Source organism: Nyctereutes procyonoides, unplaced genomic scaffold, assembly GCF_905146905.1.
Source record: "Nyctereutes procyonoides isolate TBG_1078 unplaced genomic scaffold, NYPRO_anot_genome, whole genome shotgun sequence".
Lineage (NCBI taxonomy): Eukaryota > Metazoa > Chordata > Mammalia > Carnivora > Canidae > Nyctereutes > Nyctereutes procyonoides.
In genome coordinates this window covers 45,945,813-45,973,263 of record NW_026575121.1, presented here as the reverse complement: position 1 = coordinate 45,973,263, position 27,451 = coordinate 45,945,813, and the positions used below count along the sequence as shown (strand labels likewise).

At 43.3% G+C, this 27,451-nt stretch overlaps 1 protein-coding gene across 3 annotated transcripts in view; it reads left to right on the top strand.

Moving 5' to 3' along the window:
• The window catches only part of ABCC4 (ATP binding cassette subfamily C member 4), a 247,650-nt gene that overhangs the window by 28,975 nt on the left and 191,224 nt on the right, over positions 1–27,451 (top strand). For 2 of the 3 annotated variants that reach the window (XM_055336187.1, XM_055336190.1), the window contains exons 2-4: positions 12,971–13,081; positions 13,642–13,765; positions 24,509–24,733. In XM_055336187.1, the coding sequence (XP_055192162.1) occupies positions 12,971–13,081; positions 13,642–13,765; positions 24,509–24,733 (460 nt within the window). Of the gene's footprint in view, positions 1–5,832; positions 5,945–12,970; positions 13,082–13,641; positions 13,766–24,508; positions 24,734–27,451 lie in introns of those variants that run through there. The other variant, XM_055336188.1, reaches the window with a different exon arrangement.

The window sequence follows — 27,451 nt, the reverse complement described above, 5'->3', positions numbered from 1 at the left end:
CCTTTGCTTTCATTTAGATGGCGTTGACTTTTTGTTTTAGATTCCACATACCAGTGATACCATGTGGTATTTGTCTGTCTCTCTCTGACTTACTTCTTGTAGCATAACGTCCTCCACATTCATCCATGTTGTCACAAATAATAGGATTTCCTTTCTTAAAGATCAAATAGTATTTCATACTGTGTGTGTATACAGAGCACACACATATACATACACATATGCCTTGTCTATTATGAATATTGTGAACATGAAGTACAGATATTATTTTGAGATAATGATTCCATTTCCTTTGGATACATACCAGAAGTAGGATTGCAGGACTATATGGTAATTCTATTTTTAATTTCTTGACGATCCTCTTTTTCTATAGTGGCTGTACCAGTTTACCTCCCTACCGATTATGTATGAGGATTCCTCTTTTTTCCACATACTCTCTAATGCTTGTAATTTCTCGTCTTTTTGATAACAGCCACGTTAACAGTCGTGAGGTGATACCTCATTGTGGTTTTGATTTGCGTTTCCCTGATCAATGATGTTCAGCATATTTTCATGTACTTACTGGCTATCTGTATGTCTTTAGTAGAAAAATGTTCAGATCCACTGCTCATTCTTTTTTTCACTGCTCATTCTTGAATCAGATTTTTTTTTTCCTGTTGAGTTGTAGGAGTTCTTAATATATTTTGGATGTTAATCCCTTATCAGATAGATGATTGGCAAATACTTTCTCTCATTCTGTAGGTTGCCTTTTCAATTCTTGACTTCCCTTGCTGTGCAGAAGTGTTTCCTTTATTGAAATGTAGTTGACATACAATAATACTAGTTTCAGGTGTACAGCATGGTGATTCAGTATTTATGCACATAAGAAGGTAATCCAAGTGACTAAGATTTATCCAAGTGACCAAGAGAAATCTAGTTACCATCTGTTACAGTTGTTACATATCTTTAACTATATCTCCTATGCTGTATATTATGTCCCTGCATCTTATTTTATAACTGGAAGTTTATACCTTTTTTATCCCCTTCCCCCATTTTGCCCATCCCCTCATCCCCGCCAGTCTGGCAGCAGCTAGGTTGTTTTCTGTAGGTGTGAGTCTGTTTTGTGTTATCTGTTTGTGTTTTAGATTCCACATATAAGTGAAATCCTATGGTATTTATTTTTCTCTGTCTTATTTTAGCAGAGTATCTTCTAGGTCTATCCATGCATGTTGTTGCAAAAGAAGCTAAACTAAAGGGAACAAGGAAGGGGTTTATATGGTTCCACTTGTTTATTTTTGCTTTTGTTGCCTTTGCTTTATGGTGTCAAGTCCAAAATATGGCCAAGACCAACATCAAGAATCTTACCACCTTTGTTTTCTTCTAGTTTTATTTTTTATATATTTTAAAGATTTAATTTATTTATTTGAGACAGAGAACACACGATCATGATTCATGAGGAGGGTCAGAGGGAGAGGCAGAAGCAGACTCCCTGCCGAGCAGAGAACCCAACACAGGAGGTCGATCTCAGGACACTGAGATCATTACCTGAGTCAAGGCAGGTGCCTAGCTGACTGAGCCACCTAGATCCCCCCCTTCTAGGAGTTTTATAGTTTCAGGTCTTATAGTCAAATCTTTAATCCATTTTGAATTAATTTTTGTATATGGTATAAGATGGTTCTTATACTTTGCTTCTTCCTGCGGCTGTCTAGTTTTCCCAATGCCATTTGTTGTAGAGATCATCTTCTCCCGATTGTCTGTTCTTGTCTCCTTTGTCATAAATTAATTGACTATATGTCTGTGGGTTTATTTCTGGGTTCTCTGTTCTCTTGATTTGATCTATGTGTCTGTTTTTATGCCAGTACCATACAATTTGAATTACTATAGCTTTGTAATACATTTTGAAATTTGAGAGTGATGCCACCACTTTTGTTCTTTCTTAAGATGGCTTTGGCTGTTAGGCTTCTGTGGTTCTGTCCAGATTTTTTAGTTCTTTGTGGCATTTCTGTGAAAAACACCATTAGAATTTTGATAGGGATTGCATTAAATCTATAGATTGCTTTGGGTAGTATGGCTATATTAACAGGATTCTTTTAATTCATGAACACGAAGCATTCTTCCATTTATTCATGTCTTCACTCATCAGTGTCTTACAGTTTTCAGACTGCAGGTCTTTTCACCTTTTTAGTTAAGTTTATTCCTAGGTATTTTATTCTTCTTGATGCAATTGTAAATGGGATTGTTTTTAAAATTTCTTTCTGCTAGCTTGTTGTTCATGTATAGAAACAGCAGGTTTGTGTATATTGATTTTTGTTTCCTGAAGCTTTACTGAATTCATTTATCCTAACAGGGTTTTGGTGGAGTCTTCAGGGTTTTCTACATACAGTGTTATGTCATCTGCAAATAGTGAAAGTTGTACTTCTTCCTTTCCAATTTGGATGCCTTTTCTTTTTTCTGGATTAATTGCTCTGGCTAGGACTTCCAATACTGTGAATGTAAGTCATGAGAGTGGGCATCCTTGTCTTGTTCCTGACCTTAGAGTTAAAGCTTTCATCTTTTCACTGTTGAGTATGAAGTTAGCTGTGGGCATAGAGCTTTGATCGTCTTTGAAATGTTTTTAAAATCTGGTACTCTTTTTTTTTTCTTTTTTTAAAAGAAGATTTTATTTATTAGAGAATGTGTGTGTATGTGCGCATGTGTGTTTGTGTGTGTGTGCGCATGTAGGAGCAGAGGGAGAAGGACAAGCAGACTCTGGGCTGGTCTCTGGAGCCTGATGTGGGGCTAGATCCCAGGACCCTGAGATCATGACCTGAGCCAAAATCAAGAGTGATGCTTAACTGACTCAGCCACCCAGGCGCCCCCTGGTACTTTCTTTTAACTTTTAACTTTGAAATTATTTTTTGACAGAAAACTCTCAAGAATGGTACTGAGCCAAAATCAAGAGTGATGCTTAACTGACTCAGTCAGCCACCCAGGCGCCCCCTGGTACTTTCTTTTAACTTTTAACTTTGAAATTATTTTTTGACAGAAAACTCTTAAGAATGGTACACAGAACTCACATACTCTTCATCCATATTCCCTAACATGAGATTTTAACCATATTTGTCATTCTGTCCTATTATTATCCTATTATCCTTTTTATCTGAACTGTTTGAAAGCAGATGGAAGACATGATGATGATGCTCCATTACCCTCTGAACATTTCAGCATGTATTTCCTAAAAATAACATTTTCTTGCATTACCAGGGTATTGAATCAAAATTCAGAAATTAATGTTGATACATTATTACCATCTAATTCTCAGCATAACCAGTTTGCTTATATTACCCATTTTAGGCTCAGGATAATGCATTGTATTTAGTTTTCATATCTCCTCAGCATCTTTTTATATAGAACAGCTCTGTAATCTCTCATGTCTTGATATATATTTTTAAAGATTTTATTATTTATTTGACACAGAGAACACAGGCAGAGAGAGAGAGAACCAGGTTCCCTCGCTGAGCAGGGAGCAGACACGAGGCTGGATCCCAGGACCCCGGGATCATGACCTGAGCTGAAGGCAGTCACTTAACCAGCTGAGCCACCCAGGCATCCCTATCATTGACATTTTTAAAGAATATGTAGATGATTACTGTGTAGAATGTTCGAGTTTGCCTGATGTTTCTTCACGGTAGGAATATCAAGACGTGAATGCTTGCTTAGTGCAATCCTTTGCACACGATGCCCACTTGTCTCATTACTGATGCTGCTAACTTTCATCACTTGGCTAAGATGGTGTCTACCAGATTAAAATTAATTACTAATTTCTAAGAACCTTTTGACCACTTACTGTTTGAAGTTAGTATATTAAGTAATGTATCATCAGAAGCCACCCTCCTCCACAGGATCATTAGAATATAGTAATGCAGTTGATTTTGGTCTATTACACATCTTCTCACTTGCCATTAGTACCTTTGAGTTGGACTTTCTGGCTTTGTAAAACTATCTGTGTAGAAATTTTAGAACTTTTCTCTATGTTCCCCCGCCCCCCACTTTTCATAGCTGTTACTAGTATGTGACGATGATAAAATAAGATACCCTTTTAGTATCTTCAATTTAGTGTGTTTTGGTGGTAAGCAAAGTTGCTCATGGATGTAGTTTTTTTTAGATATTTAGTAAATTATAGAATTTAAAAGTATATATTAATTTAAATATAATTTAAATTTTAATTTTAAAGAATTTTTAAGAATTTAAGAATAAATCTGATAGATGCTTCAGTTTATATTAAATATGGATATTTAACTTTTTTTAAAGGATAGTTTGAATTGCAATGCTTTTTTTGTGTGTTTTGATAGAGTAAATTAGTAATAGGATGCCGAATTATTAAGAGTTTATTTACCTATCCATGAGAGAGAGAGAATGAGAAAGGCAGAGATACAGGTAGAGGGAGAAGCAGGCTCCACGCAGGGAGCCATATGTGGGACTCAATCCCGGGTCTCTAGGATTACGCCCTGAGCTGAAGGCAGACACTCAACCGCTGAGCCACCCAGGCATCCCAGGATGTTGAATTTTAAACTGATTTCTGGGGCATTTGGGTAGCCCAGTCAGTTGAGTGTCTGCCCTCAGCTCAGGTCATGATCTCAGGGTCCTGGAATTGAGCCTGCTTCTCCCTCCACCTCAGCTACTTCCTCACCCTACGTGTGCTCGCTTGCTGTTGCTTGAATAAATAAGTAAAATCTTAGAAAAACCAAAAATACAAAAAAACTGATTTCTGATCATGTGGCTTATCTTTATGCTGGAGTGGCAGTCCCAGAGTTAGGACCAAGCAAAGGGAGGTGAGATTTGTTTTAACTAGAGGAGAAGAAGGCTCAGAGAGCAAATGGGATTAAGTTTACTTGCATGAAGGAATGTGGCTTATTGTACTTTTTTTTTTTTAATATTTTGTTTATTTATTCATAAGAGACACAGCGAGAGAGAGGCAGAGATATGGGCAGAGGGAGAAGCAGGCTCCATGCCGGAAGCCTGACGTGGGACTCCATGTGGGACTCGATCCGGGGCTCCGGCATCACTCCCTGTGCCGAAGGCAGGTGCTCAACCGCTGAGCACCCAGGTTTCCCCTTATTGTACTTTCTAATTGTTTCTTTCAAATTCAATTCTTGACTGGTTTCCTTACCAGTCAGGAAGCTAAGTCCATCATCTATAAAGTGGCATGAAAACTATTTGCCTCTTAGGGGATAAAGGATAAGGTTCATTTGAAATGCAGCTCTGGTGGCTCAGCGGTTTAGCGCCTCCTTCAGCCCAGGGCATGATCCTGGAGACCTGGGATTGAGTCCCACGTCAGGCTCCCTGCATGGAGCCTGCTTCTTCCTCTGCTTGTGTCTCTGCCTCTCTCTCTGTGTCTCTCATGAATAAATAAATAAAATCTTTTTTTTTTTTTAAAAGGAATGTAAGAAAGACCTTTGGTTACCCTGTTACAATACCAAACTCCCTGCAGTTTATAACCTGCTGTTCTAAGCAGCATGTCTTTATGTGTCTGGATTTGTTTTTCTGAAAAATTCCTCTTTCTCACCTTGTCTCCTGGACTCTAAATGATTCTTATGAATTTTATTCAGAAGGTTTTTTTCCTGGTAGCTCTCCCTAACCTCCTTTGAGATTCCCCCCACGTGCACAAGCTTTCCACTCTTCATTATAAAAATGGTTGCTAGACCTGGTCAATGACCAAAATGGGCAGGGCTTGGGGGGCCTTTTGAAAAGGCCAACCAATTGGGTTCTATCTTGGCTTACTCTGATTCAGTCATTGGATGGGGTTTTGATATCTGTTGGTCTTGGTTTTAAAACTCTCAAGGCCAAGATTGGGATTTTGATATTTAGCCAGGATTGGGACTATTGGTATAAGTACCAGAGGAGAGCCTCTTGATTGTCCTAGCGGGAGCACACTGTGTACGGCACATTCTCAAACTTGAGCCTGCAACTGCATCACCTGGAAGATCTGGTAAGGTACAGAATGCTGGGCCCAGCTCTATAGAGTTTCTGACTCCTGGGTCCTGGATGAGGCCTGAAGGTCTGCATTTCTAACAAGGATGCTAATGCTGCTGATCTGGGGATCCCATTCAGAGAATCTCTGCTGTACTGGAGATTGGTTATGGGTGAATGGGGATATTGATCTCTAATCTCTATGGAGACCTGAAAAAAGCCAAGAAGTTCATCCTCTACATAGCTCATGATCACACTTGTCATGTCATACTGTAATTTTTCAACATAAATCCCTCACTCACTGGACCTGGACGGTGTGCTCCTGGAGGGCAATCGGAGCAATGAAATAATAGAAATAGATTTATATTTAAAAAAAAAGAATGGGTTTATACCAATATCCTTGATTCTGTGGCTAAGGGACTGCTGCCAATGCCCTGTGGCTACTCTCTGGGTCCAGCACCAACATTTGAAGTCAAATTTTATGGTTTCTGCAAAGACGAAAAGCTCAGGACCGTGGTTCTCACTCGGGATTTTGCCAGCCAGGCAGTGTCTGGTAACATTTTTGGTTGTCACAATGTAGGGTGAGGAGATGTTACTGGCATCTTGAGGATAGAGTCCAGGGATGCTGCTAGCCATTCTAGAACACACAGGACAGCTTGTATGACTAAGAAGCATCCAGCCCAAAGTGTCAGTGGTGCTGAGCTTAAGAACTCCTGCTTTGGGATGCCTGGGTGGCTCAGCGGTTGAATGTCCGCCTTCGGCTTTGGGCATGATCCCAGGGTCTGGGGTTCCAGCACTGCATCGGGCTCCCTGTGAGGAACCTGCTTCTTCCTCTGACTATGTCTCTGCCTCTGCTCTGTCTCTCTCATGAACAAATAAAATCTTAAAAAAAAAAAAAAAAGAACTCCTGGTTTTAGGGGAAGGGGCTTCAAAAACGGTAGTGTGGGTCTTACCATGAGATCTGTGTCTCTCTCATTTGTCCCCCACTCCAGGCCCTGCTCTTGGGGTCTCCTTGAACCTGAGCACCCTACCGCCCTCCACTCCTTGTTCCTCCCACCTTGGCCCTGATGGACTCCCCAGGCTGGGCCATAGGATCTTCCAGTGACAGGTTGGCTGAATCTCCAAGGAAAACTAACCAAATGACTAATAATTAGCCACAGCTAGAAGTTTTAAAATCTATCTTTTCAACAATAAATGACTTATTTGATTTGGAGCCAGGGCATTTGTTGAATGATTTACTGACCTCAACTGACCTGCACATTCCCTTTCATACAAGAGCTCGGAGAGAGTTGTACGACTCTTTTCTGCCCCCCCCTTTTCAACCAGGGGAGAGCCATTTATCCACTTATTCAGAGTTTTCAGTGACCCATCCTGTGCCATGCATGAGGAACACGAGAGAAAGACCTCATCTTGCCCTCATGGAGCTCTTGTTCTAGCAAAGGGAGACACAAAATAAATGGATTTTTTTTCTTGCAACAAATAGTTTGTAGCAAATGGGTCAAGACAGAAGAGGAAAATACATTAGAGAATCCATGTGTATTTGGCCTCTTAAGGGCAGATAGGATAGGCCTTGTCGTGGAGGTGACTGGGAACTGGTGGAGAGAAAGTGTAGTGTGGAGACAATGGGGAAGAACATTTGTTCCCACAAAGGGAACTTGAAATCACGGCAGGCCAGCATGGCTGAGATGCTGACTGAGGCGGACAGGGCTGGAGCTTGGGCTGGTGAGCTGGGAGAGACCCGGTCATGCCTGATAACCCATTAGGAGGTCAGGTGTAATTCTGCAGGAGAACAACGTGGCCTTGTGTTTTTCAGAAATCATTTGGCTTTTTTTGGTAGGAAGACCAGGAAGCCCTGGGTGCAAGCAGGCAGGTCAGTTAGCAGGCTGTTGTAGCTCTTAGATCTAATGGGGGGAAGTAGAGGTGCCAACAGGTAGATAGGATCATGAGGTAGCAGCAGTGGGACCAGTGGATGGGTTGGCTGAGGAGAAGGGGGAAGCATCAAGTGATTACTGGGTTTCTAGTTTGAGCTGTGGGCTCTTCGACCTTGACTTTTTTTAAAGTAAAGTTAAGCAAAGTCTATTGAGCAATAGTACAAAGCTTTTGAAGGAGGGAGAGGGACCCCACAGGGCTGCCCTGAGGTTGACATTTATAGAGATGGAGAAGATCAGTTTTAGCAGGGAAATCAGGAATTCCAATGTGGATCTTAAAAGGGAGCTGCCTCTTGGCATCTGAGAGGAGATGACAAGTAGTCACGTAACTTGTAGGAATCTGGAGTTTGGTGGGAAAGGCTTGGCTATCGGTATGGGCATGGTAATGGAAGGCAGGGGATGGACAGCTGTCCCCTAGGGAAAGTGCAGGGCTGCACTCCGGCCAATGGCTTGCAGAGTAAGTAAGAGGAGGGCAGGTGGAAGATGACAGCCACTGGTGAGCGTTGGGGAGCTCCCAAAATCTATCCTTGATCAGAAGATTGAGAGACAGGTGCCAGAAGAGATGTGAAAAAGGGTGTGAGTGGCTGAGATTTGGGGTACCCTTTGCTTTGAGCGTAGAAGTCACAGTGATGCAGGGAGTTGGGGTGGGGGTGAGGAGCCTGATCCACTAAAGTTTGAAGAATGATAGGGACAGAGAATGTTCTAGATGCAGCAGTAGTAGCAGATGCTCTGGCTTTTGGAAGTGTCAGGTGTGTTCACAGCTAGGAGGCTAGAAAACAGAATTGGAAAACTGAAAGGCTGCCCAGAGACTGCAGGAGAGTTGTGTCCCCAGGGTCCAGCCAGACTCTGCTAAGAGCAAGGAGCCAAGGGTATTGGGGAGTTTACCAGTCATTGCAGGGAATTTCAGGGAGTTTCATGGAGGGCTGGGGACAGGAGCCAAGCCAGACTGTTGGTGGCAGCTTGGAAGGAAGATCTTTGTTTATGGTGTTAAAGTGTCCTCCTAATCCAAGCGTGAAGGATGTATGGTTTTCTTAGTGCTGGTGGTGTGGGAAGATGTGTGGGGATAAGGGCCATGATGATGAAGAGGTGTTAGAGTAGCCGGTAGGAGAGGAGGAAGACAGGAAGGCCAGCCCTGAGCTCTGAAAGCCCCAAAGTCAGGTCAGAAGCCTCTGCAGGTCCACAGTACAGAGAGAAGGTGGTGAAGAGAAGGTGGTGCGAGGAGTGAGGAGGCTGGTAGAGGGAACACAGGGAGCTGGGGCAGTGATCCATTTTGAGATCCATTTTGATCTATCTTACGCATGATAGATTCTTACATGTGACATCTGTACCCAGGAACCATAAGGTACTAGGCTCTGTGTTTGGTCATGGAGATCTCAAGTGTTTATGTGAGTCGTCGTTGCCCTGAAAACCTTTGGCCCTTGTTGGTGTCCATGGGGCTCAACCTGGCTTTTTGGGATTTGGGCACTGAAGGGGATTGCAAATGTCTTTAATAAATCAAGAACTGGGGGTGAAAGAAGTTTGCTTAATTGAGTAATTTCATCTAAGTTATTAGAGCTTTTTTTAAGGGGGCCCACATGTGATTAAAAGTTACGTCATCGTCAAGGCTGGTATTTGTCTGGTGGGTCTTTTGAAATGTTCAGAGCACCCTCAGCTGATGCCCTCAGCAGCCTTGGGAAGTGTTCTCCCCATTTGCCGGAGGTCAGTACAGGGAGTTCATAATATTTGTCCTTCATGACTACACTATTTTGCATCCCTACTGGCTGTGTGCAAGGGCTGCCAATTTCTCGCCACACTTGTTATTTATTTATTTTTGATTGTCACCATGCTAATACATGTGAGATTTTATCTCACTGTGGTTTTTATTTCCTTTTCTGCAAAGATGAGCATCTTTTCCTCTGCAAACAATTTTAAAGAGGGCCTTTCAGGGCAAGGTGTCATCATCTGGGTATGTTCCACTGCTAATTGCCTCAGAATTTTCTATGGGGAATAACCATGCATTAAGTGTCCTCATACATTATTACCAACCTGTTTGATGGTAAAGCTCACAGATTGATACTTTTGTCTGGGAAGGAAATTGAGACAGAGTTACTGGGTGATCTGCAAGCAGTCCTGGGGATGCTGACCTGGAGAATGGAGTGAAGAGTGGTCCGGGACTCCGGGGTTCCCAGTACCTTTGTTGGGACCAGAATCCCAGTTTTCCAGCTCCTGGGTTGGGGGTTTTAGAGGTACTGAGCTACCAGGATGAGCAAGAAAATATTAAGCCCAGTTTCTCTTTTTGCTGCTGCTGCTTTTTTTTTTTTTTTTTAAGATTTTATTTATTTATTCATGAGAGACAGAGAGAGAGAGAGGCAGAGACACAGGCAGAGGGAGAAGCAGGCTCCATGTAGGGAGCCCGATGTGGGCCGGGAGCCCAATGCGGCGGGCCTCGATCTCGGGTCTCTAGGATCACGCCCTGGGCTGAAGGCAGATGCTTAACTGCTGAGCCACCCAGGCGTCCCTCTTTTTGCTTCCTTTATGATTCCCAGACATTTCATTTATTCAACAAAAACCTAGAGCCTCTTCTGTACCCGGTGTTAGTGCTGGGATAAAGTGTGAGTAAGAGAAATAGGATCTCTATTTTCACAGGTTATCCTCTGATATCAGAAATTTCCTCTCTGTGGAATGCCTGGGTGGCTCAGTGGATGAGCATCTGCCTTCAGCTCAGATCGTGATCCTGGGCTCCTGGGCTCCTGGGATCTAGTCCTGCATCGGGCTCCCTGCACGGAGCCTGCTTCTCCCTCTGCCTGTGTCTCTGCCTCTCTGCCTGCCTGCCTGTCTCTCTGTGTCTCTCATGAATAAATAAAATCTTTTAAAAAAATAAAAACTTAAAAAGAGAATAACATCAGTTTAAAAAAAAATTTCCTCTCTGGCAAAATCAGTGAAATGGTGTTCAATGTTAGGCTGGCTCTGCATGTTAATTATTGTCATTTACATAGCATATAGTGGATTTGTATAGGGCTTTTTTGATACTCTGTCCATTTTTTTTCATTATTAGTAATTTGTAGAGATCATTTGAAATTATATAAATACTCCATATCAAACTTGCACCCATGAGTTTTAACTTCATTGGTTAAGTGCATTATTTGTTTGCATTCTAGAGTTTTCCTTCTCTCTCATTTATGTGGCAGGATCGTTTAATGGACAGTGTGACTCATTGCCATTTATTTATTTGATGCTAGAAGTTTCCCAGAAACTTCTGAGATAGCCCATTGAGCTGTCTGCTCTATCCTTTGGGCACATGCTTGTGATTCCTTGAGTGCTTCCTTATTTTATGGTGTGAGATGTTCCAGGCCCATCTTGTACTTTTCTCTGCTTCTGTGTTTGTGTCAGCCTACGGAAGAGCTGCTGTTGCTAGGAATGCCTTGGGCACTGCTCGCCTGAGCCCATCTACTTGTGCAGCCCCATAGGCATTTCGCTTTTGCAGCCAGTGCCGTGGCCAGATCAGGCGTAGTGATTCATGTGGTTGCAGGACTTATCTCAGCAACAGCCTTTAGGGAACTTTAGAAAAGACAAGATTGATTATTCATGTGTTCTAGCTCGTGCCCGGCATGCCTGGGGCCACATGGCCAGGTCAAAGCTGGGAGGAGTGGGGCTGGGAGCACACCTGTGCATGGACACACCTGGATCTGGGGTTCTGTCTTCATAGAGTTGAGGGTGGGGGTGCCTGGGGTTTCACAAGTTCTCCTTTTATTGGTGAATTTAAAACATAAGAAGGAACTAAAGCACAGGAATGAAAAAGCAAGTGGTCAAATGGCCAGTTATCTAGGTCAACCGGGTCTTAAAAGAAGAAGAGAAGAAAGACTGCTAACCATGGGTGGGTGGCCTGGCGCTTTGTCCAGTGGCTGGTGGTGTCTCTGTTTGAGATGGAGGTCTTTGAAGTGGATGCCTCAGCAATGAAAAGCATTATGTCAGGCATTTATTTTATTTTATTTTTTATAAGGCAAATTCTTATTTATTTTTTTAAAAGATTATTTATTTATTTATTCATAGAGACAGAGACAGAGACAGAGAGAGAGAGAGACAGACAGACAGACAGACAGACAGGCAGAGGGAGAAGCAGGCTCCATGCAGGGAGCCTGATGTGGGACTGGATCCAGGGTCTTCAGGATCATGCCCTGGGCTGCAGGCAGCGCTAAACTGCTGCGCCACTGTCCTATGTCAGGCATTTAAATTACAGTAAAGGTAATTGTCAGGTGCATCCTTAAACTGACCCAACCTCAAATCAGACATTTCTTCTAGGAGACCTGATTCCTTTTAGGGAAGAAAGATATTAAAACTCCCAGATCTGGGTGAAGGGGACAGGAAGTCTCAGTGATGCCTTGGGCTACATGGTGACTATAGTCAGTAATGCTGTATTCCATAATTAAAAGTTGCTAAGAGGGTAGCTTTTAAAAGTTCTCGTCATAAGAAAAACAATTTTTGTAACTGTGTATCGTAAAAAAAACAAAAGAAAACAAAACCTGAAAACCTCCCAAATCTGAGCACAGGGTTAGGGTTGCTTTTTGCTGCTGTATGTCCCTGCTTCCTGGGGCATCTCAGTGGATAGAACTGTGTGTGTATGTCCTACCTATATATCTTTACATTTAAAATGGAGACTTCCAAAAAATTGAACTATGATTGTCATACGATGTCATGTTAGTTTCAGATATACAACATTTTATTTCGACAACTCTGTGGGTTTTGCTGTGGCATGTGGCTGCTTTCTGTGTCACCACACACCACTGTTATAAAACCACTGACTCTGTTCTGGATGCTGTCGCTTTCATCCCATAACTGGAAGCCTGGACCGCCAACCCCCCTTTTCATACATCCCCTGTCCCTTCCCTCTGGCAACATCAGTTCTTTGTATTTATGGGTCTGTTTCCGCTTTTTGTTTGTTCATTGTGTTTTTAGATTCCACATATAAGTGAAATCATATGGTATTTTGTCTTTTAAACTTTGTGTGGGTTTTTTTTTTTTTTTACACTTTGTTTTTTTAAAAACAAACCCCCTACAAAACCCCTGGAATGTAGGATTCTAATTAGACAGAGGTATAATTTGGATATGTTACTTTTCGCTTTTCTCTTAATTTTTAACAGGTGGTTGAACCCCTTGTTTAAAATTGGTCACAAACGGAGGTTAGAAGAAGATGATATGTATTCCGTGCTTCCAGAAGACCGCTCCAAGCACCTGGGAGAAGAGTTGCAAGGGTAAGCCACAGGCAGGAATGAAAAGGGTAAGGAGAAATGAGAATTTTGAAGTGTGTGTCTGATGGTTGGATGGGTTTTGCCTCCCCCAGGCCCTCCTGGAACCTCCGTTTGTTACCCACCTACTCTCAGGCTGTCCCTGAACTTAGCCTACTTTGCTGACTGAGGAAAAAAAAACCCCTGTGTTTCCTGTGCTTTTGTGGAGTGGAGGTTGCCAGTGGCAAAGGCCCTGGATGCCAAGATCTGTCCCCAGAGGTGGGATCCCTGGAGGAGGTTGTCTGTACTTGTCTGCCTTCCTGGCCTGCTCTTGGCAATAGTAAATCCACCAAAGCTCGGCAGCGACTGGTTTCCTGAGACTGGAACTTTTCCTCTCAAGACATGTTTTTCTGGTGCTTCAGATCCTGCATCACACATCTTTCAGGGGCCATTTAAACAATTAGCCAGAGCTGATGGAGCAGCCATGGAGTGCCCTGGAATCAACCCCGAGCTCTGGCTCTGCCTACACTGTTTGGCCCTGTGGTCGGGTGTCTGTTTCTCACCGTGCCTTGTTTTTCTCCTTGCAGGTACTGGGATAAAGAAGTTCAGAAAGCCGAGAAGTCGGACGCACGGAAACCTTCTTTAACGAAAGCAATCATAAAGTGTTACTGGAAATCCTATTTAGTTTTGGGAATTTTTACGCTAATTGAGGTAACAGCTTTCTTATGTGGTGTGTTTTATTTCAGTGTGTGGGGATGGGTACTGAGGCAGGCAGCCCTTTTGGGGGAAAGAGGCATAGGGTCTGAGGATAAAACATATGTAGGATACATGGTGTAGCTCAGTGGTTGTATTCATTGTCAGAATGGGCAGATACTTAAGTGGACCTCAGGGGGATTACTGTTTTTCTTCTAATGAATTAAAAGGCTGTGGTATGGAAGGGTGGTGCTGAGAATTAAGTTTTATTCCGAGTGAGGATATTGTTGGTGCGCAGTAAATGTTGTAAATGCTAAGAGTGATCCTTGACCCAAAGAAGACTCTACAACCTCAAGGAATATGTGCCTCTGGTTTGGAGGAAGTAAATTTGGGTCAGAACCCAGAATAATATAGAACATTTCATAGATGCTTAGCAAATAATAGCTAATTTGACCAGGTGAAATCTGATAAATGTTTTCTTCAGAAGGCTTTATTGCCTTTCACCTTCCAGGGGAACAGAGCCCCAGGACCCTGTGTCTGGGCTGGAGCTGGCCAGAGCTCTCAAGAGCACATGTTTCTCTGGGCTGCCCCCTTTCCAGTAGGACATGTACTACAAGCCAAAACCCCCTCTGTGGAGGATCTCTGGCCTCATGAATTCCGGAGGATTCCTGGCCCACCCATTCTGGTTTCCTGTCCCTGGTTATTGGGGTGGATTGCTGGTTGGAAGGTGGGGCTTTGGTAGTATGACATTGCAGCTACTATAGGGTGATGTGCAATGGAAACCCAAAGGCAGAAAGCCATGAGGTCAGTGACCTCCATTATCCTGATGGGCCTTAGTCAGGATCCTCCAGTAAGACTGTTATCCCGGGCACAGGGCCAGTGAGCCTCTACCTGTTCTGGGCTGAGGCCTGCTGGAAGTATGCCACCTGGGTGGCTGTGGTCTCTGTGGTACTTGAGGATGGCCTTAGGGACATGCGTGGTCCTGTGAGTGTATGAGAGTCGTAGGGAGAGAAGTTGGCAGTTGCTGTGAAAAGTGGTTTTTAGGTGGAGAAAGGTGGTGAGTGGGTTTTGTTGGGTGTGAGATGGGTGGGCGGGTTGATTTGTATGTGGGATGGGAGCTCTGGGGTAAAAGGCTCTGTTGTTTTGAAGGGCAGCCAGTAGGTAAGTGATCCCTGCCCTGTATCACTGGAGAAAACCAGAGAGTCTGTCCACTAACAAGTGATAGATAGTGATAGTCCTGGGAGATAGAAGCTGGCCTCATTCAGGATGTTGGTTTCTGGGGAGCAGAGTACCTGGCAAAATGGGGGCTCATCCTCAGTAGTATTAGTATTTGTAGCAGCAGTGGTGGTAGGATCTCATGCTCAATAGTAGCAGTGGCAGGGGTCATGGTAGTAGTGGTACTGGTGGTTTCTCTTTTTTTTTTTTTTTTTTAAAGATTTTATTTATTCATGAGAGACATACAGAGAAAGGCAGAAACACAGGCAGAGGCAGAAGCAGGCTCCATGTAGGGAGCCTGATAAGGGACTTGATCCCGGGTCGCCAGGATCAGGCCCTGGGCTGAAGGTGACGCTAAACCACTGAGCCACCAGGCTGCCCGGTTTCTCATTTTCAGTAGTGGTATTGCTAAGTACCAGCAGCAACAGTAGGTCTCATACTTGGTAGTAGCAATCACGCTATTACTAGTAGTATTACTACTACTGCTAACAGCAAGAATAATAGAGACTCATACTCAGTAGTATTGTTCCTAGCAGCAGCAGTACTGTTCCTAATATTACTGCTGCTGTTAGCAGTAGGGGCAGTAGAGCCTGATACTCAGTAGTATTACTAGCAGCAGAGCCTCATGCGCCGTAGTAACAACAACAGTAGTAGTTCATACTCAGTGGTAATAGTACTATTAGCAGTTTCAGCAACAGCTCATACTTGGTGGTGGTGGCAGTGGCAGCAGCAATACTGGTAGTTATGTAGTAATAGTAGTAGTATAATAATAACTACTTGAAAACTATCAGAAACTGCTGCAAGAACTTGACGTGTAATACTATTTTTATTTCCTTTGGCCAAATCAGGTGTTGTGTGTTATTTTCATCATCGTTTTAAGAAAGAGGCCCCATATGCCAGGTGGTTAGACAGTGTGCCAGGGGTCACACAAAGACACAAATCACAAAGGACAGAGTGGAGACTCAGTTGTGGCTGCTCCGACTTCCAAGGCTGATCATCTCCATGACGGCACATCCTGTATCAGGAGGGCTTGCCTTGAGAACTTTGACTTCAGGGTCTCAGACGCACGCAGGTTGAACCTGGGCTGGGACAAGTTATAAATGTGCTAAGAACTCCTTGGACAGGAAGTCTGGTTGGGGACTGTGCATTTTGATAGAGCTCAGGTGACGATGTCCCTTGGCTGCTGGCAGTGATGAGGGTGTTGACAGCAGCAACAGCATGGCATGTTTAGATTGACCAGGAGCCCTTGAGAAAGCCACCTTCTACTCTTTACCATCCCCACACAAATGTGGTTGTGGCTTCCCTGGTGTCTAAGACCTTAAACATCCATCCACATTTGTAAGACCCATTCTATTTTTTCTTTTTAAGATTTTATTTATTTATTCATGAGACACACACACACACACACACACACACACACAGAGAGAGAGAGAGAGAGAGAGAGAGAGAGAGAGAGAGAGAGAGAGAGAGGCAGGGACACAGGCAGAGGGAGAAGCAGGCCCCATGCCGGGAACCCGACATGGGACTCGATCCCGGGACTCCAGGATCACGCCCTGGGCCGAAGGCAGGCGCTAAACCGCTGAGCCACCCAGAGATCCCCCTTGTAAGACCCCATTCTAGATGAGCTCCTGGAGACTGACCAGCAGGAAGACTGCATGGAGGGGGTCTCAAATGGGACTGGATGATCTTGGCAGAGGCTGAGCTCTCTCTATTGTTACTCAGCAGATGCATCTGGCTCCCTGCTGAGAGCTGGTGTCTATGGTGCAAGGTGTGCAGCAGGCCTGAGAGCACGGTGACAGTCTGGGGTGGAATCAGACAGTACTGGTAGCAGACACATCTGGTGTAGGGTGGGAGTGGGTGGTTGCCTGGAGACTGCTTGATTCTTCATGCTGTGACGAGGTCAGTAGCTTTGTGATTCCAGTACAAAATGAGACACAGTGGCCTAGATGAGCATGGTGACTAGCACACGTGGTGATCATTCTTCTTCATGTCTTGAAGAGAACACATGCGAGGGCTCATACTTAGTCCTGGTGCTGGGAAGCTCAGGCAGCCCATGATGTTAGAGCTCAACCACAAGTAAACCTTGAATTTTTTTCTGGCAGCAAAAGAGGCCTGAAATCCAACACAAATACTCTTCTTTTTCTAGACTTGCCTGTTGACACACTGCTGATTGAGAGACATTAGAAATGATTTTTCATGGTGGAGCTAGTAAGGATCTGTTAGAGTTCAAAATCACTTTCAGGTGCTGTTTTGGGTATTCAGTGATTAGTGAGAGTTACTGAGTTAGGTGGGATGAATTCTTCTTTAATGATTGATTTAATGAAGCAGCTTCCCATTTTGTGCTCTTCGTTTTCTGCTGCGTGTTGGGCTTTGTATTTTAGGTAGTGTAAGATCTAAATTCAGCCTTAGGATTTTGTAAAAAGCTTAAGGCTCTGTGGTTTCTAGGCAGTGCAGTGTTACCAACCAAAGCATGGGCAGGGCCTTCCCCGGGCACTGCTGGCAGCTACCAGTGGGGAGAGGCAGAGTGATGCAGGCTAGGGTGAGGCTTTGGAGGTTGGATTTCAAAGAAATGAAAATCTTAGTCCTGTGAGAATTGAGGAATGATTATAAGACTCGCAGAAACAAGAACACAGTGTTCTTGCAGGCCAACACTAACTCAAATTGAAACAGCCAGTGAGCTCCCAGAACGCTTGGCCCCTGTGTGTACTTCCATGGGGATGCGGTGGGGACCGAGCAAGTCTCCTCCTGCTCAGAGCCCCGAGGGTAGGGAGGAAGAGCATGGAGGCTCTTTATGGGGCAGACAGCAGCAGAGGCTACCTCCTCACAGAGTCTGGGGCCTTATCTGGGGAGAGATGTGGTCTCGGCCTGCTGGTGTGTTAGTGAGGTGGCCTCATATTACCATGTGAGTTCTCTTAGTCCCCCTGCCCTAAGAGGGGAGGGGTGACTGGGTGGTAGGTCTTCTACCTGTGACCTCGGAAATGGCCCCAGGTGGCTGCCGGCATCGGACAGTGACCTGGCCTTGGCCTGAGGTCACTTTTGCTGAGTTTTTCTCAGGTCTAGGGGCTATAGGGAGGCAAGTGTTTGTCCAAGTCTTCAGGCCGGAACTCAGCTGATAGGCAAGAAGTCAACAAAACACTTTGAGCTTTCCCCCATGTAGTTTGTGCCTCGACTCAGGGCTGATTGTTGGAGGACTGTCTCAGGCCTTTGCATTTATGTCCCAAGGCTGTTCCAAGCACCTCTCACCTCTGCTTCACCCAGGGGCCTGAGGAGTGGCTGCTGGGAGCAGATAGGGCAGGCCATGAATAACCACCAAGATCCAGACAGGATGAAGGAGATGAGGAAGCTGACAGGAGACCTGCAGGAAAGACCCGCTGTGTACACCCTGCCTGTTCTTGGGTGTGGAGCCATAGGTCAGCTGTATCCACAGTGATGACCCCGAGTTACAAACAAGGTGATGCTTACACCCTGCCTGTTCTTGGGTGTGGAGCCGTAGGTCAGTTGTATCCACAGTGATGACCCCGAGTTACAAACAAAGGTGATACTTCTCATCCATTTTCTTTGAGATGGCAGGGAAGTGGGTGACTCATTTTTTAAAAATTGTCTTCATTATAATGGTTAAATTATAAAACAAAAGTCTGTGGGTCGCCTGGGTAGCTCAGTCGGTTAAGCGTCTGCCTTCAGCTCAGGTCATGATCCCGGGGTCCTGGAATCGAGCCCCAAGTTGGGCTCCCTGCTCAGTGGGGAGTCTTCTTTTCCCTCTCCTGCTGCTGCCCCTGCTTGTGCTCTTTCTCCCTTTCTTTGTTTAATACATTAAAAAAAAAAAAACCTTAAAAAAAATCTGCTTAAAAGTGAAACCTAAGGAACCCTCTAGGAAAGTTGGCTTTTATGAGCAATTTTAAGATTTTTTGTTCTTTAAAAAAAAAAAAAAAAGAAAGGGTTCTTGTTCTACCTTTGTTGCCTGTAAGGGAGCAATGGGTTTTCCAGGCCCTATGTGAAAGTAGACCCTGCTATTAAGAATGGAATAGGTCTCTTCCTAGGATTCCTGTATAATGAGAGTGATCTTAGTTTATACATATTTTGATGTTGGCTTTAGGACACCGAGCTGTCATATCTCATTTAGTTGTCTTTGGATCCCTCAGAGGTAGACAAGGCAGGTATTTCGATGGATAAGGACAGGGAAGCAGAGGAGGGCATAGGTGGACTTAGGGTCAGGGACTTGTAGGTGACCCACCTGATTTCTGGAGCAAAACATTCTGATTGCTAAGCCAGTGCTCTTTGCATTCTATCCTGTCTCCTCCTTCTGCCAGGGCACCCACTGATGATGGTCAGAGAGCCAAGAGGAGGTGTTTTTTCTCTGACAACAGTTCTGTGCTCCTAGCAACTGCTTCATACACTTTTTTAAAAAAATATTTTATTTTTTTATCTCCTTCTTTGTACTAAGAAGACAAGCCTGGCCCTAAATCACAAGAGAATCTTGACAACTGAGAGAGAGCGAGAGCGCACGCGTGAGAGAGTGCACAAGCTGGGAGGAGAGAGGAGAAGTAGGCTCTCCAAGAGGAGATAGCCCAATGTGGGGCTCTATCCCAGGACTCATGACCTGACCCGAAGGCAGACACTTAACTGACTGAACCACCTAGTTGCCCCTGCTTCATATACTTACATACACTGTTTTTCCCCCTTTGCCCCTGTAGCTTTTTAAGAACACTTAAAAAATACAGACATAGGATACGATGGAAGGGTTGCAGAATATACCATCCCAGAATATACCTCTTTGGGATACAGATTTTTTTGAGCTGATTGAAAAAAATTTTTTTTAGATTGGCTCCATGCCCAATATGGGGCTGAACTCACAAGCCTGAGACCAAGAGTCTCATGGTCTACCAGTTAAGCCAGCTGGGTTTTCCTGAGCTGAGTATTTTTTTTAAGATTTTTTTAAAAAAATTTATTCATGAGAGACACAGAGAGGCAGAGACCTAGGCAGAGGGAGAAGCAGGCTCCCTGCAGGGACCCTGATGTGGGACTCAATCCTGGGACTCCAGGATCACACCCTGAGCCGAAGGCAGACACTCAACCACTGAACCACCCAGGCGTCCCCTGAGCTGAGTATTTTTGAGAAGCATTAGTCACAGAAGCTCTGTAGACACAGTGGAAGTTACTCTTCTGTAAGGGACAGATACACAAAGAGGGAGATATCTTTACAAATGTAGGTTTCCTTTATAAAAATAATCTTCCTCTTTGTGCCAAGGGTGGCTTTAAATCACAGGAAAATCTTATCAACAGGGAAGTCTTTTAAGACGAATTGAAGATGACTTTAAGATGACTTATATCTGCACAAGAAGCCTTATCCTTGTTTGCCTTTTTTCCTGTTAAACTTCCCACCCCCCCACCTGCCTCCATCAAGGCTCTGGCCTCTCTAGGCGTTGAGCAGTTCTCCTGGTGCTCTCCCGTGTATATGGAGGTTTACCTGGTGATAAACTTTTGTTTCTCTCCTGTTTATCTTTTATTAAGAGCATCTCAGCCAAGAGCTCAGAAGGGCCGAGGGAAATGGCTTTTCCTCACCTGCATATGACACTTGTATGTCACCCTAGGCCAGCTTCAGTGGCTATCCACTCATGAGCGGTCTTTTTTTTTTTTTAATATTTTATTTATTTATTTATTCATGAGAGAGAGACACACACACACACACACACACACACACAGAGGCAGAGACACAGGCAGGGGAAGAAGCAGACTCTATGCAGTAAGCCCGATATGGGACTTGATCCCAGGACCCCAGAATCATGCCCTGGGCCAAAGGCAGGCACTAAACCGCTGAGCCACCCAGGTGTCCATCTCCTGTATAATCTAGTGCCATTATTTGCATTAATATTAACAGTGATATTAGGTATCATCAGTATCTAGTGCTCAAGTTATTTTTTCCCTTGCAGTTCATATCTGTATCCAAAATTAGGTGCGTTTGGTTCATAGAGGGTTTATGGGTTCCTTTCCATTCCCTCTCAACTGTAGTTTTATTTTTATATTCACATTGAATACTTGAAACCAAGTTGTCTGTCCCATGGAGATTCCCACTGTCTGGATTTGGCCTAGTCCTTATCCCCTGTATCATTTAACATGTTCCTTTGGAAGCCTTACATTGGTGGTTAGATTTAGAAGCTTGACATGACTCAGTATTTTTTTTCTTCCCTCCTCCATGGCAGATGTACTTTGTAGGTCCAGTGGTGTGCCTCGCTTATTAGGGACATCCTGTCTGCTTGTCTTTCTTGTGTGGGTGACGTTAGGAGCACTATTCATGATCGTTGCTCAAGATCCATTAATTTACTAGATGGTTGTAAAATGTGGTGATTCTCATTCTTCTGTGTTCATTCATTGCTTTTCCTCTGTTAACCTTAAAAATAAAAACTGCCAGGTATTTTAAAACATGGATTTATTCAGGAATGGGAGACAGTTGCCATCTGGAACAAGCCCATTATGACCAAACTGGAGGCAAGTCTGCCAAACACTTTTATAGGGGGAAAGCAGGAAGTTGGGAGGGGCTGTTCTAAACAGGCTCACTTTTTTGTTGTTATGTTTCACTTGATCATTTTTTTCTTGTTTGATGGCTTATTTCTATTTCCCATGCTTTCTTTTTTTCTCATGGATCCGGGATGGTGGAGTTGGGCAAGAAATGTTTCAGTTACATGGGGTAGATGCAAGTTTTGGCATCTAGCCATGTAATTAAGTTATCTTAGGAAGCAAGAGGTAGGGCCTAAAGGTCAGGTCCTTTTGGGGAGCTGAGTTCCAAATACTCTGTTGAAGTACCTGCTTCAAAGATTGAACTCCGGTAGAGCCTTGACTCTAGGGAGGGTTGTGGTAATCATACTGGGGTCTTCTAAAAAGTCCCTTATGATTTCATAATCCAGAAGCATTCCCATGAAGGAATAATAAAGATTGTATTCTCAGTTGGTTTGTGGGAAGAATCTTCACCTGCATAGATTACTGTCAAAAGATGGGAGTGTTTGGGGATCGTTGAGTGGCTCAGTGGTTTAGTGCCTGCCTTCAGCCCAGGGCCTAGTCCTGGGGTCCTGGGATCGAGTCCCACATCGGCCTCCCTGCCTGGAGCCTGCTTCTCCCTCTGCCTGTGTCTCTGCCTCTCTCTCTGTGTCTCTCATGAATAAATAAATAAAATCTTAAAAAAGAGAAAGATGGGAGTGTTTGCTCAAGCAAGTTTTGACCTTGCTCCTTGCTCTCCAGAAAGTTTTAATTATGGTTAGTTTCAGATTTAATAATACATATTTTCCCAGTTTTATTTCTTAGTATTTGGGGGTTGAGGATGCAGAATGGATAGGTGAGTGGGAAGCTAGGGGCCAAGAGCTGGCATTACTCATTTGTGAGCCTGTTTGTTTGATGGATTATTAAGTGCTGTCAGAAAAATCCAGGTGCTTAGGTGGTAGTGTCCCTCCGTTAGGTTGTGTTCTTTCTCACTGGGTTTGCTCCATCTATGCATTTTCTCTCTGATGGGTAAGTCTGATTATATTTTCCGGTAGCAACGCTCATGTTAGGCTCAAATGGAGAGCTGAGGAACAGTCAACAAACACCTGAGTCCCAGACCGGATCCTAAGTGTGATGCAAGTTTGAGATGGCAGGTGTTATCTCTGGTCTCCTGGTGGATAGCCCCAGGGTGGCGAGCTGCTGACTTGGGCTGGGACTGCCCACGTGTACAGTGTGATATTCTTGCTTCACTCTGTAAGCCTCCAGATTTTCATCTCGGTATTCCCATACACGGTCTGTTTTATGGCCCGCTGTATTTGGGTTGCTTTCATAAACTCTTGGGACGAGTGATTGGGCATGCTGATCAGACAACAGTGAGCCTTTGTGTTCTTGAGATCTGATCATCTTACTTCTACAGTGAGCATCATTTCCTTGTAGTAGAAAAAGTGCCCTGACCTCCTGAGCGGTGAGGCTGACGGGGACATCTGTGAATGGGTGTGTGTAGGTGTGTGCAGTGTTGGGGGTTTCATGTCATACCTCTCTGAGGGATGGCAACATCTTTCTATAAAATATCCAGAAGGGGCACAGTTGGTTTAGAAGAAAATGCATGTTAGTTGTGTTTCAGGTTTGGTTTTTTGGGTTCCCTTGGTGCCTCCCTCCCTTTTAAAACTTTATTCATGAGAGACACAGAGAGGCAGAGACACAGGCAGTGGGAGAAGCCAGGGTCCTTGGGTTAGTGTGATGTGGAACTTGATGCCAGCACTCTGGGATCACACCCTGAGCCGAAGGTACTCAACCACTGAGCCACCCAGGCATCTCTCCCTTGACCTTTTGTGCTATGGATTCTTCACTTGGGAGAGACAGAACAGAGGTATCAGAGCCAATCTGTTGGTTGTTTGCCATATCTGTGTTAATAAGGAGAGATTACCCAAGAGGAAATGTTTCTTTCAAAGTCAAGTTCTTGGAAGATCTCCAAACTTTTGGCATTAGATGAAGTGATGCAGAGGGCCTGTGTGTTTGCTTTTGGTGACATGGATTTGCATGGGCTGTTTGGTATTCCTTGATGCCAGAGGAAGGTGCCTTACAAGGGTAGAAGTAATTTGTGGAGTAGAGTGGCCATCTGGCAGGGAGGGGTAAGCTTTGCCAATTCTTTGCCATTAGTTTTAGGGTAAAAAATTTCTTTCCCTAAGTCTTATTCAGGAGGTAAGCCTCAGTGCTTCCTAACACATTGGTGTAGGACTTCAATTTTTTTGCTTTGGGATATAGATGATTGTTAAAATTCTTCAGAACCGATGCCTGTAATAATACGGCTGATGGTGAACCACTGATGGCATTATTTTTAGCTTGCCTTCTGTTGTGTTAAATTTTTGACTCTACGACCTAGTACTCGGCTTCTAGGGGTAGAGACATACGAAGGCAACACTACCACTGAGAGCCTGGGAACCTCCTGAACCTGGTCCTTTTCCTTCAAGAGAATTTGGAGACAGCACTTCATTCTTCTGATCTGCTGATATGTGGAGTTTTGGGTTGGGAAAAAGTGGTGGGTTCTTTATTTGATCTGTGTTTGTGCAATCTCAGTTTACCAAGGCTGTTTTAATGCAGAAGGGAGTTGCAAGAGCTTGCTTCTCATAAGCAAATCATTCTTGACTTGGCTTTGTGCTGGGACATTGACAGTGTAGATGAAATGGGTAGGCTGTGAGCTGGGTCTGCCCACCTGTAAGCACATGCTTTACGTGTCTTTTGCCACTTCTTTTCCTTATTCATCTTAGGCCAAGACTTCTCTGATACTTGCCAAATGTATTCTAAACACAGGCTATAATATTTGTTGAGCATCCACAGTGTACCCAAGCACAATGTACTAAAACTTTATTGCTTTTGCACTTAGAATTTTGGCTTACGGTTAAACTATTATCTCTTATTGTACATAAGAGAGTAGTTCTGTTTTTCTTTGAGATTAGTGGTGAACATAGCACTTTGTTAAAATGCCTTTTTAACACACTAGTAATAAAAACAAAGCTGTGTTAAGAAAAACTGGTATGACCTGTATTTCTAATTATAGCTTTTCTCTCTTCTCTTTAGGAAGGGACCAGAGTAATCCAGCCCATATTTTTGGGGAAAATTATTAAGTATTTTGAAAACCAGGACCCTAATGATTCTGTGGCTCTGCACGAAGCCTACGGCTATGCCACGGTGCTGACCGCCTGCACACTCTTTCTCGCAATACTGCACCACTTATACTTTTATCATGTTCAGTGTGCTGGCATGAGGTTAAGAGTTGCCATGTGCCATATGATTTATCGGAAGGTAAGTGTCATTTAGTATCAGCATGTATATCTCCCCAGAAGCAGCTGAAACATTATGGAAAAGTTCATGAATTAAACATTTTGTAAATAGAATCTTAACTTTTATTTAATTTTTTAAGGGCAGGGGTGGGAGGGACAGAGGGAGAGGGAGAATCCATGCCCAGCGTGGAGCCCAATCCAGGTTTGGTCTCATGACCAGGAGATCATGGCCTAAGCCATAATCAGGAGTCTGACATATAACCATCTGAGCCACCCAGGTGCTCCTAGAATCATTTAAACCTTATCAGAGAAGCTTATTTTATATCGGGTGAATTAATTTTTTTTCCTTTAAGTGAACTTTACCGATACACAATGAAAGTTTTCTATGAGATCAGGTCCAGGCTGACTTTGATCGCATTTAGGCACAGGCTTTTCAAAGTATTCTATTGGTAATGGAATCTAATTAAAAAGTAAGCATTAGGGGATCCCTGGGTGGCGCAGCGGTTTGACGCCTGCCTTTGGCCCAGGGCCCGATCCTGGAGACCCGGGATCGAATCCCACATCAGGCTCCTGGTGCATGGAGCCTGCTTCTCCCTCTGTCTGTGTCTCTGCCTCTCTCTCTCTGTGTGACTATCATAAATAAATAAAAATTAAAAAAAAATTAAAAAAAAAGTAAGCATTAAATTGATCTAGGTGTATCAAATTTCCAGAGTTTTCATGCATGAATCTCATAGTGGTATGTGTGGAAATTGTATTGTTGTTCATTAGAACTTTCATGTACATCAAAATTGTATTTTATAAGTGTCCTTCTGTGAAATTGGGTGTATAAAGTTGAATCTAAAAGATTGTATTTGAGAAAAGGGAAAATTGTACTATTTAAATGAACTACTTAACTATGTTTAGTATAATTGTTAAGGAAAAATATAGAGTTCATTGCAAACATATTCACCAGTTCTGTAGCTACGTTTTTTTTTTTTTTTTTTTTTTTTTTTTAAAGATTTTATTTATTGGGACACCAGGGCAGCTCAGCAGTTAAGCATCTGCCTTCGGCTCAGGGAGTGATCCCGGAGTCCTGGGATCTGGGATCGAGTCCCACATCGGGCAAGGAGCCTGCTTCTCCCTCTGCCTGTGTCTCTGCCTCTTTCTGTGTCTCGAATAAATAAATAAATAAATAAATAAATAAATAAATAAATAAATAAATAAATAAATAAATAAAATAAAAGGTTTTATTTATTTATTAGAGAGAGAGCTCATGCTTGAACATGCATGGGGGAGGGTAGTGGCAGAGGGAGAGCAGGGAGCCTGATGTGGGGCTCCATCCCAGGACCCTGAGACCATGACTGGAGCCTGGAGTGGAAGATGGTTGCTTAACCCACTGAACCAGCCAGGTGCCCTGGTTTTTTTTTTTTTACTAGTATTAAAGAAAATAGTTGATGTTTGGAATGAAACTTCAAATGTTACATTGTTTTTAGTAAGTTTGGAGATTACCTACGTTCTACTTTATATTGCTTTCCCTTCAGGTTATTATTTTACTCACGATTATCTTCTTTAGTGTGCATTATAGTAGTTTTAAGGACAAGACCCAGTTTGATGTGTTCAGTGTTTTTGTATTGAGAAATGCCATAAAATTTTCCCATAGTTTATGCTGGTCTTATGTGTTAGGAAGGTAGTGAGGATTTCAGGTGTCTTGACCAGGGACTTTCCACAGACATACCATTGAGAACAGCTGAAGGGCTCTTGTACAAACTCGATCCTGGATATCTTTTTGCTTTGGGCTGTTTGGTTTAAAAACAAAAAAAACACTTCATTTTAACTGTATTGTATACTTGAAATTTGCTAAGAGAGTTCTATCATAAGTGTTTCCACCATACAGTCAAAAGGATAACATGTAAAGTGATGGATATGTTAATTAGCTTGACTGTAGTACTCCTTTTCCAATGTATATCTATATCAAAATGTGATGTTGTACACCTTAAATATATATATATTTTTTCAAGTTCATTTATTTTTTTTTAGTGATCTTTACACCCAGTATGGACTCAAGTTTATGACACCGAGATCAAGAGTCACATGCTTTTCTAACTGAGCCAGCCAGGGGCCCCAATAGATGCAATTTTTATTAAAAAAAAAAAGAAAAAATCCGTATGGAAAGTTAAAACCAAACAATTTAAATGTAAAATAATTGCTTCTTTTACCTAGTTGCTACATGTCTGGAGCTTCTGTTTCTTGTGAATACTTTTCTTGGCAAAATGCAAGATGTCTTCTCCACATCTTACTCTGAGCAGAGCCTTAGTAATATTGGAATTGTGTGACTCTTGAGGGTTTCTCTGTCTGTGTAGGCTGTGTTGGTTACCTTCAGTTCCTCTCTTGTGATGTGGAAATGGTAGCACTGCCTATATGCTCCAGTGAAGGCGCCTTCCTTGCTGTGCTCCTCCTCCTGTTTGTTATTCTATTGTAGTCTCTTATACTACTAAGGAGCATAGTCAGATTTCTTTATGAATTAGCTAGATCATGCTTAGCTTCCATAAATAAATAGGAAATTTCACTAGGACTCTACTGTGAAAAGGTTAAACATAGGAGCCAGGTTTGAGGTGATGGTTCAGTCCAAGAAAGCTCTTTGCTGCCCTGGGTGAGTTAGTTGTTCACCTGTTTTTCTTCCTCTAACCCACTTGAGGCTTTTGGGAAATCTTATCTGATCTGGCGCATCAGCTTACCTGAATGTAAACATCTCCCAAAGGTG